The sequence below is a fragment of the Alternaria hordeiaustralica genome (genome assembly GCF_023758085.1).
Source record: "Alternaria hordeiaustralica strain BMP 2776 chromosome Unknown scaffold_12, whole genome shotgun sequence".
NCBI lineage: Eukaryota > Fungi > Ascomycota > Dothideomycetes > Pleosporales > Pleosporaceae > Alternaria > Alternaria hordeiaustralica.
Window position 1 is genome coordinate 503959 of NW_026056784.1, and position 14163 is coordinate 518121.

General features: G+C 53.7%; 2 protein-coding genes across 2 annotated transcripts; one reads left to right on the forward strand and one right to left on the reverse strand.

Moving 5' to 3' along the window:
- Nucleotides 1-454: 454 nt before the first annotated feature.
- Nucleotides 455-6931, forward strand: J4E84_006433 (uncharacterized protein; the record flags this gene model as incomplete). The annotated part of the gene is made up of 5 exons (XM_049389022.1): nt 455-638; nt 827-4530; nt 4694-4921; nt 4973-6766; nt 6818-6931. 5 exons carry the CDS (start codon nt 455-457, stop codon nt 6929-6931), a joined length of 6024 nt encoding a protein of 2007 aa, XP_049243296.1.
- Nucleotides 6932-9031: 2100 nt separating this feature from the next.
- J4E84_006434 (uncharacterized protein) lies at nt 9032-14085 on the reverse strand (the record flags this gene model as incomplete). Its single annotated transcript, XM_049389023.1, has 3 exons — nt 9032-9982; nt 10047-10918; nt 10968-14085. The coding sequence occupies 3 exons, from the start codon at nt 14083-14085 to the stop codon at nt 9032-9034; spliced, it is 4941 nt and encodes a 1646-aa protein (XP_049243297.1).
- Nucleotides 14086-14163: the final 78 nt, after the last annotated feature.

The following is a 14163-nucleotide window of genomic DNA, read 5'->3' on the forward strand; positions in this document are numbered from 1 at the left end:
CGCGCCCGTCGCTCTTTCCCTTCCATGACGGCCATTTCACTACTTAATCAGTGCCGCGCCTGATCTTCTTACTAATTCCACTCTTTACTCTTTTGCTCCTCGCAGCAAACCCCCACCGCGCCTTGTTCTCGTCCGCCCATTCCTTGGCGCGTTTTCCGCGAAGCTCTCATCAACACCTGCCTCTCTAAGAGCTGCAGCGCCTCGAATCTATCAACCGCCCAACAACCTCACGACGCTACAGCGCATTGCTAGCCAACTAGCCACCAGCACACGCGCAACCCGTCGGACACGCTCAAAATGTCCTTCGGCGGTGGTTTCGGGGGCTTTGGCTCCAACAACAACAACAACCAGTCCACTGGCTTCGGTGGATTTGGCTCAACCAGCAACAACACATCGACCGGTATGTACAAACTCTTGCTTGAATTCTTGGATCCCTTTACGCGCGACCGCTTCGATGCGCCCTGCGACATCGCCACGGCCTCCTCGACGAACCGTGTCTAACTTGCCCTCCGCCTCAGGCTTCGGCTCAAACGCGAACACCGGGACGAGCATATTCGGCGGCGGCGCAAACAACACGGGCAGTACAATGTTCGGTGGCGGCAACAATGCCAGCTCGAGCTCGCCTTTCGGCGGCTCAGGTACGTGGACCGGTTGCGCTTCACTATCGCGTCGCTATTTCGATCATTCCGCGTTCATCGAGGTCGCTATCTGAAGTGCTGCAAGATTGTCAACAACGCTACGCGTTCAGGTGCTCCATCGCGATAGCCTCGACCTTCACGCGGATCCATTTTTCACGACCCGGACCAAAGACTAACTTTCCCTACAGGAGGCTTCGGCGCTAACACGGCACCCAAAACCACTTTCGGTTCGCAACCCTTCGGCAGTTCGACAACAGGTGGCGGTCTCTTTGGCGGTGGAGGTGCTTCAGGTGGCAGCGCGTTCGGAGGCGGCGGCGGCTTCGGAGCGTCAAACAACAACACTACCTCAGCTTTCGGCGCCAGCAACACAAACACTGGAGGTGGTCTTTTTGGCCAGGCCAAGCCGGCGACGGGCTTCGGCGCTTCAACAACAACTAGCGGAGGTCTATTCGGAGGCGGCAACACCAGCAGCGGCTTCGGATCTACCAACGCGAACACTACAACGGGCGGTTTTGGTTCCAGCACTACTGGCGGTTTTGGTGCAGGCAACGCCCCACCTCCAAACAACGGTACCGCCAGTACTCCGTTCCAGGCATTCCAGGAGAAGGATGGCACAGGCAACGCGCAGTCGCAGTACCAGACCATCACCTTCCAGCAACCGTACACGAACTACTCCCTCGAGGAGCTGCGAGTAGCCGACTACAACCAGGGCAGGCGGTATGGCAACCAAAATGGTCAAGCTGGAGCGTTCGGACAGAGCACTGGTTTCGGCGGATTTGGTAGCAACAACAACACCACCGCTTCTACCGGCGGTTTCGGTGCAGCGGCCAACACTGGCGGCAGCTTGTTCGGCGGCGGCAACACCAACACCGGTACCACATCAGCATTCGGTCAGAGCACCGGTTCTGCGTTCGGAGCAAACAACAACACTTCAAGCGGTGGTCTTTTCGGTCAGAACAAGCCTGCCACTGGTGGACTATTCGGCTCAAACAACAACACCACAACTGGAACCACTGGTGGCCTCTTCGGAGGTGGCGCTCCTGCGACAAACAACACTACAGGTGGGTTTGGTTCTGGAGGCGGCGGTTTCGGTGCATCCACAAACACTGGTGGTGGTCTGTTTGGTCAGAACAAGCCTGCGACTGGCGGCGGTCTCTTCGGAGGCGGTGCCGCGACCAACACCACCTCAACACCTTTCGGAGGTGGTGCCACGAACACTGGTGGCGCGTTTGGTCAATCGAACACCACCGGCGGTGGTCTCTTTGGCCAATCCAACAACCAGGCTTCGTCTACCCCCGCGTTCGGAGCCAACAACACCGCCACAAACACCGGCGGAGGGCTCTTCGGCAACAGCACGGGTGGAGGCTTTGGACAGAACAACCAGGCTCCTGCTCAGAACAACACCTCTGGAGGTCTCTTCGGCGGTGGCGGTGGTGGCTTCGGTCAAAACAACAACAATCAGCAAAAGCCCGGTGGCCTCTTCGGCGGTGCAAGCACTGGTAACACGGGCGGCGGCGGCCTCTTTGGTCAAGCCAACCAGAGTCAGCCAGCTTCTGGCGGCCTGTTCGGCGGTGCTGCTGCTAACAACAACACCAACAACACTGGAGGTGGTTTGTTCGGGCAGAAGCCTGCTACTGGCGGCAGTTCTCTATTCGGCGGCAACAATGCTAACACTGGATCATCTGGTGGAGGCTTGTTCGGCGGTCTTGGGAATAATAACAACACTCAGCAGAACACAGGAGGTGGTCTCTTTGGTGGTGGTCAGAACAACAATCAACAAAAGCCTGGCGGCTTATTTGGCGGCTCTACATCGAACCAGAACACTGGAGGCGGTCTCTTTGGCGGCGGAATGGGACAGCAGAACAACCAACAACAGGGTCTTGGTGGCTCACTCTTCTCGAACCAGAATCAGCAACAGGAGCAGCCGAGCCTCAGCAACAGCTTGTTCGGGGCTTCGGGGAGCTCTCTTTTGAACACGTCGATGAACACCAACCCTTACGGCAACGACGCCCTCTTCGCTGGCCTTGCTACCCCAACACAGAGCCCTGGCCCAATCGCCACCCCCTTGTCGAGCAGTCAGAAGAACAAGAAGAACGCCATACTTCCTCAGCACAAGCTCAACCCGGCTGCTTCGACACGTCTTCTCACACCGCAAAACAAAAGGGGCGGTTATGGATTCTCATACTCCACATACGGCACTCCAGTTGGTGGTGCGAGTCAGAACGGTGGCCAACTCGGCGGCAGCCTGTTTGCGAGCGGCAGTTTGTCTCGATCCCTGGGTAAGAGCCTTTCTACGAGCAACCTCCGGAACAGCTTCACACCCGAGACGAACAGCATACTGGCACCAGGTGCTTTCTCCAACACGGGACGCAACTTCGGTAACGGCAGTCTCAAGCGACTCAACATCAACCGTTCAATCGCAAACCGGGCCCCACTGTTTGACGAGCCTTCACAGAAGCGCGTCAGCTTTGCTGGTGGTGAGAGCCCGAACGGTGGTACGAACGGAGAGACTGCGCTGGTCGTCAGGCAAGATGAGGAAGATGCTTCTCCCCGGTCCAACAAGGACACCAACGGCGAACCGACTCGCCCAGCAATGCAGCAAGTCAATGGAACGGAACTCGCCCGCGTTTCAGAGGAGCACGTACTTACCCCCAAGTCCTCTGCATCCATCAACGTTCAACCGGGCCAGGACCCCAAGCCAGGCGAGTACTGGTCAAGCCCCTCGCTGGATCAGCTGAGGAGGATGAGCAAGCAGGACCTCAAGAGCGTACCCGACTTCATTGTCGGTCGTCACAACATTGGTCAAATCAAGTTCAACCACGGCAAGCCTGTCGATCTGTCCGAAGTCGATCTTGACAGACTGTTCGGTGACATTGTACAGCTCAATGCTCGCAACGCTACCGTGTACGGAGAGAGCTGTACATGCCTGCCAAAGCCACCGCTAGGCAGCGCCCTGAACCAGCCTTCCGAGATTGTCCTTGGTAACTCCTGGCCTCGTAACAGGGCTGGCAAGAAGGATGTCAAGCATCTTGAGCGTCTCAAGCGAGTGGCTGGCACTACTTTCATCAAGTACAACCAGTCCACTGGTGAATGGACCTTCTCTGTTCCTCACTTCTCGTCTTACGGTCTGGACTACGACGACTACAGTGAAGACGAAGGCGAGGACGAAGATGCGTCAAGCGATCTCAGCGACGTCCCTGACACTCCCGCTGAGCAGCAGCACCGCTCGAGCCAGATGACCAGTACGCCCCAAGACGACTCCTTCATGAGCCCACAGTCGCAGTCTAGCCCTGACGACACATTTGACTTCAAGAAGGGAATGCGCAGCAGCCGTACTAGCGTGCCTGGTGGCTTCGGCGATGAGACGGCGTATGTGGATGACGAAGATATGGAGGACACCCATGGCGAGTCTTTTTTAGGGCAGCGCTCCGTGGGTTCGCTTGATGGGCAGCACGATGCTGACTACTCTGAAGAGAGCGAATCGGAATTGGCACGCGACCAGAGCATGGCGGACTCTGTGTCAGGACCAGTTCGAACCACGGAGCACGACACCGCTAAGGAAGACCCGTTCAAGAGCACTTTGAAGCCAAAGTCAATCTTGAAGCCCAGCCAGCTCATGAAGCCCGGAGCAGGCACACCTACAAAGGCGCAACCGGTATTCGATGACGATTGGGCAAACCAACTCCAGCGCACCATCAGCCCAAAGAAGCAGGATCGATTTGCTCTCCGCGAAAGCCAGGGCAACGTACTACGAGAACACGAAGCGCAGCCTACGAAACTATCGCAGTCTTTTGGTGCGCGACAGATGACTACTGCCATGGATTTAATGGATTCTCTCTTCGGTGAGACCGAGAAGCAACAGCTTCCCAAGCGTGGTGGACATGGTATTGAGGTTTGCACTCCCCTTCCTATTGGCGTTTGTATTCATGGGGCGTAATCTGTGGCGGGTTTCCTACGTGGTTCTCCTTCATAGATTGACGCTAGGACCTTACGTCCGCCCGTGTATGTAGTCACAAATTGATATGGGGCAAGATTGCTGAAACTCTTGTCTCTAGTTACCCTATTCCAAGCGACCCAAAACCGCCTCCGATCTCGACGAACTTGCCGATGCCGACAAAGAGTTCCACGGTTGCAGCAAACCCCACTTCAGCGAAACCAACGTCCTGATCTACGGCAACAAGGGTCCCTCGCACCTCGAAGGTGGTGTCTTCGCAACCGCTCAAGACCCACTCGTCGATGCTACAAAGGATATGCGCTTCGTCAAGATGCCTACCTTTACTGATGTAAGTTTTGGTCTATGACTATGGCTATGATGTTGTTACTGATCATTGTAGTGTGCATCGGAAACTCTGTCGCTTCAGAAACAGTACACGAAGATCTCCAGAACCCAAGGCGTACCTTCAGCAAGACTCGTGACTGATCCCGCCCCAGTCGAGTTCTCCAGCATGGCAAAGGCCGTCGCGCTCGACACGCCAGCTGGTGTTCATGAACAACAGGCTTGGCAGCTACTCTCGCTTCTGTTCGACGATGCCGACACGATTCCAGCCGATGTGCCAGAGGAGAACGTCAACACCTACCGGAAGGAGAAGTTGTCTGATTTCTGGAAGCTCCTCGTCTGGGAAGATGCGCAGAAGCATGCCCAGCAAGCTGCCTCGCCTGAAGAGCGCGCGATCGCCCACCTCAGTTGCAACAACGTTGCCGAAGCTTGCCATACATTGCTGGACGGGCTCGACCTCCGGTTAGCCACGATGGTCGCGCAGATTGGTGGTGATGAAACGATGCGCCAGAGCATGGTAGCTCAGATCGAAGAGTGGCGGCGTCTGGATATGCTTTCCGAGATGGAGGACGCACACCGTGCCCTCTACGAACTCCTAGCCGGCAACTGCAGCAAGTCCGAGGGTAAAGCGGGATCTGGCAAAGAAAACCGTGCTTCTACCTTTAACGTCTCGAGCCGGTTTGCCCTTGACTGGCGACGGGCCTTTGGTCTTCGTCTGTGGTACGGTACGATGGTTGACGAACCTATCGAGATGGCTGTCGCGCAGTTTGCGGACGCCGTTAGAGACGGTAACGAAGACGTCAAACCAGTTCCCTGGTTCATTAAGGACAATGCCGACATGGGCTGGAAAGATCCGGATGCTGAGCACCGAGAGGACCTGCTCTGGGGCATCCTTAAGCTCTATGCGGCAGAGAAGATGAGTCTTCCTGCAAATGTCGAGGACGTTCTCGCTCCCGAAAACGTGTCCGGCAACCCCTTCAACGCCCGTCTTTCATTCCAGCTCTTCCAGCTCTTCAAGTCTAGGCAAGAAGATGATGCTGAGGCTGATGAGCGCAAGGTCGCTATGCCTACCGCTCGCGGTCAAGACGAAGAAGATGACGATTTCCGCCGGTCACTGCAGTCATGGTCCGCACCTGGCGCTGCAGAAGATGTGCAGGCAGCGAATCCACTTGTCGAGTTGGGTGATAAGATCACTCTCACATACGCGGCTTCGCTACATACACCAGAGCACTGGACCACTGCGATCTGGGTATACACACATCTGTCTTCTCCAGCGACGCGGGAGCACTACATCCGCTCGCTCGTCAACCAGTTCTCAAGCTCCTATACCTTGGAGGAAGGCGATGCCACTTATAAATACCTCACAATCGATCTCCAGGTACCTGCAACATGGCTTCACGCTGCCGCAGCACTACAGGCGAAGTCAGGCGGCGATGCCTTACGCGAGGCGACCCATCTCATCAAGGCCGACGAGCTTGAAGAGGCACATGAAGTGCTCTGTCGAAAGGTCGGTCCTGAAGCTATCGTCTCTCGCGACTACGATGCCCTTCGTGAGCTCATGGGCGGCTTTGTGTCCACGTCGCCACCTGATCGCCCTAAGGAAGCCCTACAAGGCTGGGCCCAAGGTGGTCAGATCTACTTCGACTACATTGAGCTGATCGACCTGACCGGCCAACGCTCAAACTACCGCGTCGACGAGGAGCTAGACAACCGTGTCAAAGAGCTGCTTACCAAGCTACAACGCGCTCTGGAAATTGCCGGACGCGACAGGCTGGGTACATGCGGTCTGGAGGAGCGTGTCGCTCTCATGGAGATTGCTGGTACCGTTGCCAACCTCATTTCAAAGACTCAGGTATGTCAACTCCTTCGTTTTCATGGGGCGTCTGAACTAACAATCATACAGCAATCCAACCGCAACGCTATCCTAAAGCTTCCTCTCACCGAGGACCTATGGCTCAAGCACTCGATCGACCTCAGCACGAGCTACTACCGCAACGTCATGGTTACTACTCGGTAGGACCGATATATACGAAAACTCCGATCGGGAAACTTGCGTGATCTGCTCGAGCATGAACAGTTGACTGGGATTATCAACCCAAAGCTCATGGCGTATTGAAGTTTGGGTTTTAACTGAATCGACTTTTCGCGAATGGAGCATGCATGTTGGGGTATTGATTAGACTGGGGAGGAAAAGCGTCTTCACTTCGATCATGTGTATAATAGGTTTTTGAGTGTGGAAAATGAGTTTAATGCATTGGTTATGTTATTTCATGGTGTGTTTGTTTTGGTGATGATACTGAGCTTTGTGGTACCTTTCAAAGTGCACCGATCGAACACATGGATTTGGAGCTTGAGCTTTTGTTGTGGAAATGCGCAACTCAAGTTCTCAGACATGAGCGTTGCTGCCGCATCTTTCGAACTAATGGTGTTTAAGCATGGAGAGTTGCGATAAATGAAGCAGGGAGGTAGCAGAATACGACTTATATATCTCCGCGCTTAGTTATTCTGAGTTTAGTCAAGCTAGTGGTACTAAGCTATGCGGCAAGCACATATACAGATCGTCCTAGCTTATGCGAGTATATAAATCCCACCCACGACCCTCAAGCTTCGTTCCTTACTTCCCATCATTCCTACTGCAAATTCCAAAAATCACAAACTCTACCCACATGTTGCGCGCTCCTTTGAGTTCTCAAAGATACCTTCCGACGCCTCGATGTTACACAAGGCTTGAGCTCGTGTACAAATCCAAATAAGAAGAGTAAATAATTGATGGGAACGGAACTGCGCCCCCGAAATTGAAATATTACCTTGGGTATGCTGATGACAGACGTGCACTCTTGAGCCGCGACACATATCGCTGCCCGAACACATCATTTCGCATCTTCTGGACATAAGGCAAAACTTGAATGTCTGTCGCGTTCGAGAAAAGAAGCGAGTGTGATGGGAAAGGCGTCTCTGAGGCATTTCAAACCCCTACAACAAAGACTTCATGTAAATCTGGGTTGTACCGGGATACGAGAACGCTGTCCAGGTTAAAGCGATGCTGGGTTTATAAAAGCCCCCCCTCACACGATTCTACTTCCTGCATCCTACTTCTCCGACATAGCATGTCCTTTTCCAAAAACAAGATGTCTTCTCTGCATACCAAAAACTTGAAGACAAAACCGCCATGGCTCTGTGGAGTCCTCCTCTTGAGATACCTTCTACGACCTCCAAAAGGCACATACACTTCATCGATGGTCTGAGAAACTCTTGTTGGAATATCCCACCCATCTACCTTCTTCTTCCCTCTATTTACAAGAGCAACAACGAAAACATTCCGCGACCGATTGCATGAGACTCATCTGTATCTATCCTCTCGGTTTCTACTTCTGAAAACGTGCATGGAAGCGGATAATGACTTCTCGCTCGACGAAACGCCTCTAGCATCACTCATAGTCTGCTACCGGGTTTCTCTAAAAAAATTGATCGCACTCGGCATATAAGACGAATTGTCTGCTCTCTTTTTCCAATTTACAAAGTAGCATGATGAGAACACATGTCTGGGCTGCTCTGGGAACTTCGATCTTAGTCCGGTCGCCTATTTAAGCATCTTCGATATCGCTGCCTCCTTCACTTCTCAACTACATTCATGAGATTCTTCCTTCCAAAGCTTTCGTAAACTCCACGATGGTGCCTGTCTTCCTGTGCTTCCAAAAGCTTCGTCGGTAACAAGCCATGAGAACAACTCCCGCCTTATCCTCACGCTTTTCCACAAAAACCAGCAACGAAGATGCTATGGTCTGCTCGTGCGATTGCAGCTTTAAGAACCCAAGATTGTCTTTCAACATGTCTGGACGTTGTCTGAAAATCACACAAGAACAAGTCATGTCGGCGTGAGAGTTTATCGAGGATAGTCATGGGATGAATCCGAAAAAGCGATGAATGACCTGTTATGAGAAGCAAGCAGCCGCCCCAGACCGCGGATATCACATCAAAAGCGCAATACTAAAGTTGCCTGCTGTCATGGCTGTGTGGCAAGCTCTGTTGGCAACCTGAAATGGGTGTAAATTGGTATGATGTAAATATACAGGTATATCAAGATGCTAGATGCTATATACAATGACACCACTTCGCTTCACGTCCGCGGAACAGAAGCCTGAGCTTGCTGTGCAGACGGAGCGGTGCCATCTCTCGGTGGCCCCTGTGAACGCCCACCGCGTGCACCTCCTCGACCGCCGCGACCGATTTTACCACGCCCGCCTCTAGCCGCATTATCGCGACCAGGTGCGCGACCACCAGCATCCTGTTTCGGACCCGCCTTTGGTGGCGCATTATCCTTCGCAGCTGGCCCAGCACTACCATCACTCTTCCCTTTCCCCCGATCAGCATCCTCGACACCGTCCTTCTTGTCCTTATCCTGACTCTTCGCCTTGCCACCTCGACCACCGCGACCTTTGCCCCGTCCGCGGCCAGCACCCTTTGAGAGTTTATCGACGAGCTTCTTCGTTTGTTCCTCTTCTTCAATAACACGTCTGCTCTCTTGGTCCCACCATTGTTGGAATTCTTGCTCTTGTTGGATTTCTTGAAGACTGCGCTTGGCTGCTGCGTCGCGGATTGATGTCTTTTCTGCTTCTTGCAGGGAGAGGATTTCCATCATGCTGAGGTGTTGGCTGGGTGAGGTTGAGGAGTGTTGTGGGAGGGGGATGTGGCGGACTGATCGAGGGGTTGGAATGGGGTCGGTTGAGACGGACATGCCTCTTTCAGAAGCAGCGGGACGGGGTTGGGAGGGCGACCCAGCACCGTTTGCATCCTGGCTCTGCGAAGCGGCTCGCTTGTCCTTTTGCTTTGATCCAGCGCCCTTCTTTGCAACTGTCTGTCGCATGGTAAGCTGAGGGGTGCTTGATGCGCGAGAAGGCTGAGGCGATGGCTTCGAAGGCGGCGACGGCGCCGCCACTGGGGCCACGACAAGATTGTTACTCGGTTTTCGATGTGCGGCTGCTGTCCAAGGGGACACAGATGGTGGAACTGGCTCTGGTTTCGCGATAGGTGTGCCGAGTTGCTGGGCTTGAAGAAGACGTTTGCGCTCCTGCAGAGATAGGAGTACGAAATCAGTATATGTCTCACATGCACTTTGTACAGTCAGAACTTACCTTCTGTGACAACTTGGCACTGGCAGCCTTCGCGACTCGCTCGCTCTCGCCTCGTGAAAGACCGAGCGACAGGTTCGATGGTGTAGCCGAAGAGTCTTGAGCCATGATGTCTTTGAGATCTAGCTTAGGACCTGCGAGCGGTGTGGTACCCCACGGCTGGCCGGGTACTCTTGTCTCCTTGACAGCTGGCGGAGGAAGAGGACTGACAGACTTCAGTGGTATGTCTCCTTCCTTATCAAACGTGTGTGGTGATGGTCGTTGAATCGTGCCCCAGGGTGTCTCAGGAGATCCGACTGGCGTTTCCACTGCCTTCTCCTCCCCAATCTGTTCTGTGAATCGCGGAGGCTTGATCTTCTTTGGCACATCGTCATCGTCTTCCCCATCTGACATCTCAAACATGAGGTCCTGAGTGGAAGCTTGCCCCTTCAGTGCTGGCGAAAGCACTGGACTCTTAGCTTCTTTCGATACTCTCCTTCGGTTGCGCTGACGGAGCGGGGAAGCTGCCACTTCTTCCAGGCTCTGAGCTCTGAAGGAGGACGAGAGATTGTCACCATCCGCATACTTATTCGACAATACTATCGCATCGACCTTGGCGCGCTTGCCTCGCTCTATCCTTTCAGCAAGCTCGGGATAACGGTCAAAGAGAAGAGCCTCAGCCCGTCCACTCCTTGCAAAGGGTAGGTAAGCGAGCTGGTTTTCATGGGCAACTTGGTTGAGCTCCAGCAGCAAATCCTCGTCCAGTTCGTCTAGTGAGCCATTCTGCATGACTGCTTCCAAACTCAAGCACACGTACTCAAGGGCTGCGTCCTTGAACTCGGCAACTGAGCTAGGTGCAACTGCTGACAAGAGAGAGCAGACGTTTCGAGCATTGACTGGCATACAATTAGCGAGTGTATAACAAGACCAAACGTTGATACATACCATAGCGACCTATCAGTCTTTGACAAATCTGTGACAGACGGTCCAACATCAATTCATTGGCCACAGACATGACGTCCATCACATGATCGAGCAGCTCGTCGAGCGCTAACAAGTCATTCAGATCCTCACTCGTGACATCCTCGAAAATCTCCTCGCCAGCGTCGGTGTAGAGGTGGCGAACGATGAGCTCAAAAAGACGAGTCTCAACATGCGTTAAATCAATATGGATGAGTGAAGACTCTCCCGTCCGCCTTCCCGCGAGCCACTGACCACCAGCACGTCCTCTGAACAAGCCTTCGAAGAAAGGACAACGCTGGCAAATAACATCCGAATGCAGGAGCATCTCGCCATCAGCAAGGTCAACGATGACGTCACCGCTCTCGAAGAAGGACTGCTCCTTGATGGCGAGCTCCATATCCATATGCAACGATCTCCGTGGTTTGACCATTTGACGAACAGCAGGCTCGAGCTGTCGCATTTCGAGACGAGAAGCGACCTTCATCAGTTCTGTTCGTACCGAGCGATACCTGTGCGCCAAGGAAGGATAGTGCCGAGTAACGTTCCAGAAGTCTACCACGGAGTCGGTGTAAGCGTAGAGGACCAGATTGAAGATGGTGAGGAAATCGAGACCCTGGAAGAGTACCAGGACTCTGCCGCCCTCTGCGCGGACAGTAAGTAGATCAGGCACCACGTGTTCGGCGCCCCTGACACGAAAGTCGAGTAGAGCTTCCCGCAGTATACGGCTGCGCCCAGTCAAGATGAACTCGTGAACAGGTATCCGGACATCGGACAGGATCGATCCGACTTCCATATTGTATGTCCGATCTTGTGTCATCGACGAGCCTCGCAAAATGTCAGTCATCTCCGCTTCTATGTCCTTTGATTTCAAGACACGCTTGCGGAGACCTTGCGCTTCTGAAGCTCGAGTCCAGAATCTTGGTGTCGGCTCTTCATCGTCTGACGTCTCCTCATAGTTTGTCAATTCGTGGAAAGAGAGCAATGGTGCAAGGTCATCCCAGAGCCCGGCCTCATCCACACCTATCTGATTTCTGGTAACGTCGCAATCCTTGCGAATCGCGGCATACGCACCAAATGCAGAGGCGCGGACAGCAATGACCCTGGTCAACCCCGAGACACGCTGAAACTTGTAGTCTTTTGGCTTGGATTCCACAGCAGCAGTGATGCTTGCGTTCTTGATCGTCGCGCGTTTCGTACGTCTCCAGACGCTACCGACTTCAGTAGTCAAGATGATGGAACCGTCCTGATCGACATCGACATCCCTGGCTGCCATGTGGCTCTTCTTCGACGACCAGATGCGGAACGGTGCAGAAAGTGCTCCTCTGATTTGTTTTGGATTGGTGGTCGATGTACCAGCGTCCTGGGCACCCTCTGAACGTCGACTGACTGCAACTGTGAAGACCTCACCAGAAGTAGATAGCGCACAGATGGTGTCACCACCTGATGTGATCTTGCTGATCCTGTTTGGTGCAGTATCATACTTCGTAGTCAACCAGCTCTCCTTGAGGAAGTTACTAGTGAACCCGTCCAAGGGAAAGCTGAGTTTCGCATATCCGTAATTGGCAAATACCCAGACTTCGCGACTTTCCAACAAACACACTGTAGCCCCGTCGATAGCCGAAACTGAGTGAATTGGGCTGGAGAACAGTGCTGCCGCAATTTTCCTGGGAACGACCTGCATCTCAAGCGACCGTGCATCCGAATCGACAATACCGAGTTGGCCCTCATTCTTGCCAAAGGTGTACAGCGAGGTCGCAGTATGAACGACTGAGTGTATTCGGGATGCCGAGATGCCGGTAACAACATCTCGCTTCAACGGTCCAAAGATCTGGCGGGGAATAGTCGATATCGGGTCATCGTCTTTTACGGCGGGCTTCGGCAGCGCGTACCCTAATTGTCCGTACGCGTTGTTACCCCAGGAGTAAATCTCGCCTTCTTCGGTAATGGCCAAAGTGTGGTTCTGCCCCAACGCGACAGCAGCCACCTTCTTCTGACCTAGTCCGCCGCTTTCAATGCAGGTAAATTGATATCTCGTCGTTTCATTACCCGTGCCTAAGCGACCACCTGGACCGTGCCCACACATGTACAGATTGGAAACTGGGTCAGTGGTCAAGACGGCGGTGTGCAGTTTCGACATTCGTACGTCTTGGATGACTATTGGAGTATTCCGGATGTGAGTAGGAAGATCTACAGTACTGCGCGCTTGGAGAAGCCCAGAATCCTGCATTGGCGCGCCTGTCGCAGCCCAATACTGATTTTGGCGCTCGCGATGCTCCCTATAAAAACGCTGAAGGAGGTGATCTGGGCGGCGCAGAGTGATGCGTTCCGGATACTGACGATCATCCTCATCACCAAAACCAAGAGTGACGTTCTTGTTGCTGCCAAAGGTGTAAACTTCATCTCCCTCGAGAAGTACGGGCGGTGCGATCAACTTCTTGCGCATCTCGTCATCCACATCGCCACTGTCGCCGTGAGCCATCTCATCGTCCGAGTCAGAATCGAAAGCAGGCGCTTCTTCGGGTCGCAAAGTCCGGTCCTTGATAGTCATGGAGAATAAATCCAAAGGACCGTATCCTTCCTTGTCTTTGATCTTGACCAGACCCCGCGCGTGCTGATTGAACCCGCTAGACCCTTGGCCGAGGATGTCCTGCGCATCGCGGTTCAAAATGAGACGCGCAATGGCGATGTTGCCAAAGTAAAAGGCCCTGTGGAGCGCAGTCCAGCCATTCTCTGCATCTTGTATGTATACATCGGTCCAGGGATGTTCTAACAGTGCTTGCGCGAAGTCCACGGCGCTTTCGGCGGTGGACGAGGCTGAATGGTGCAGGATAGTCATTCCTGCAGCATCGCGACTATTGATGTCGAATCGACTCAGGTTCGCAGCCGCGCCCATGCCCATCTTACGGCCCTTGGCACTCGTTATTGGCGATGCATTGTAGCTACCCGGACTTCCGTTCACTGCTGTGGCAAACCCTCCGCCCTGCCAGCCAGTGAAGCTTTTCTGTGTTGCGGATCGGTGCGTATGTGTGGGGGTTGCGAGGACATGTCGAAAGTTGTCGACATCATCTTCGAGGTAGTATTTCCAGAGATAGCCGCTCATGTGCCGGTAGGAGGAAGGAGTGATCCGAAGCTTTTACGAGTAGCACCTGGCCTCAACCTCAGGGGGTCAAAGCGTGTT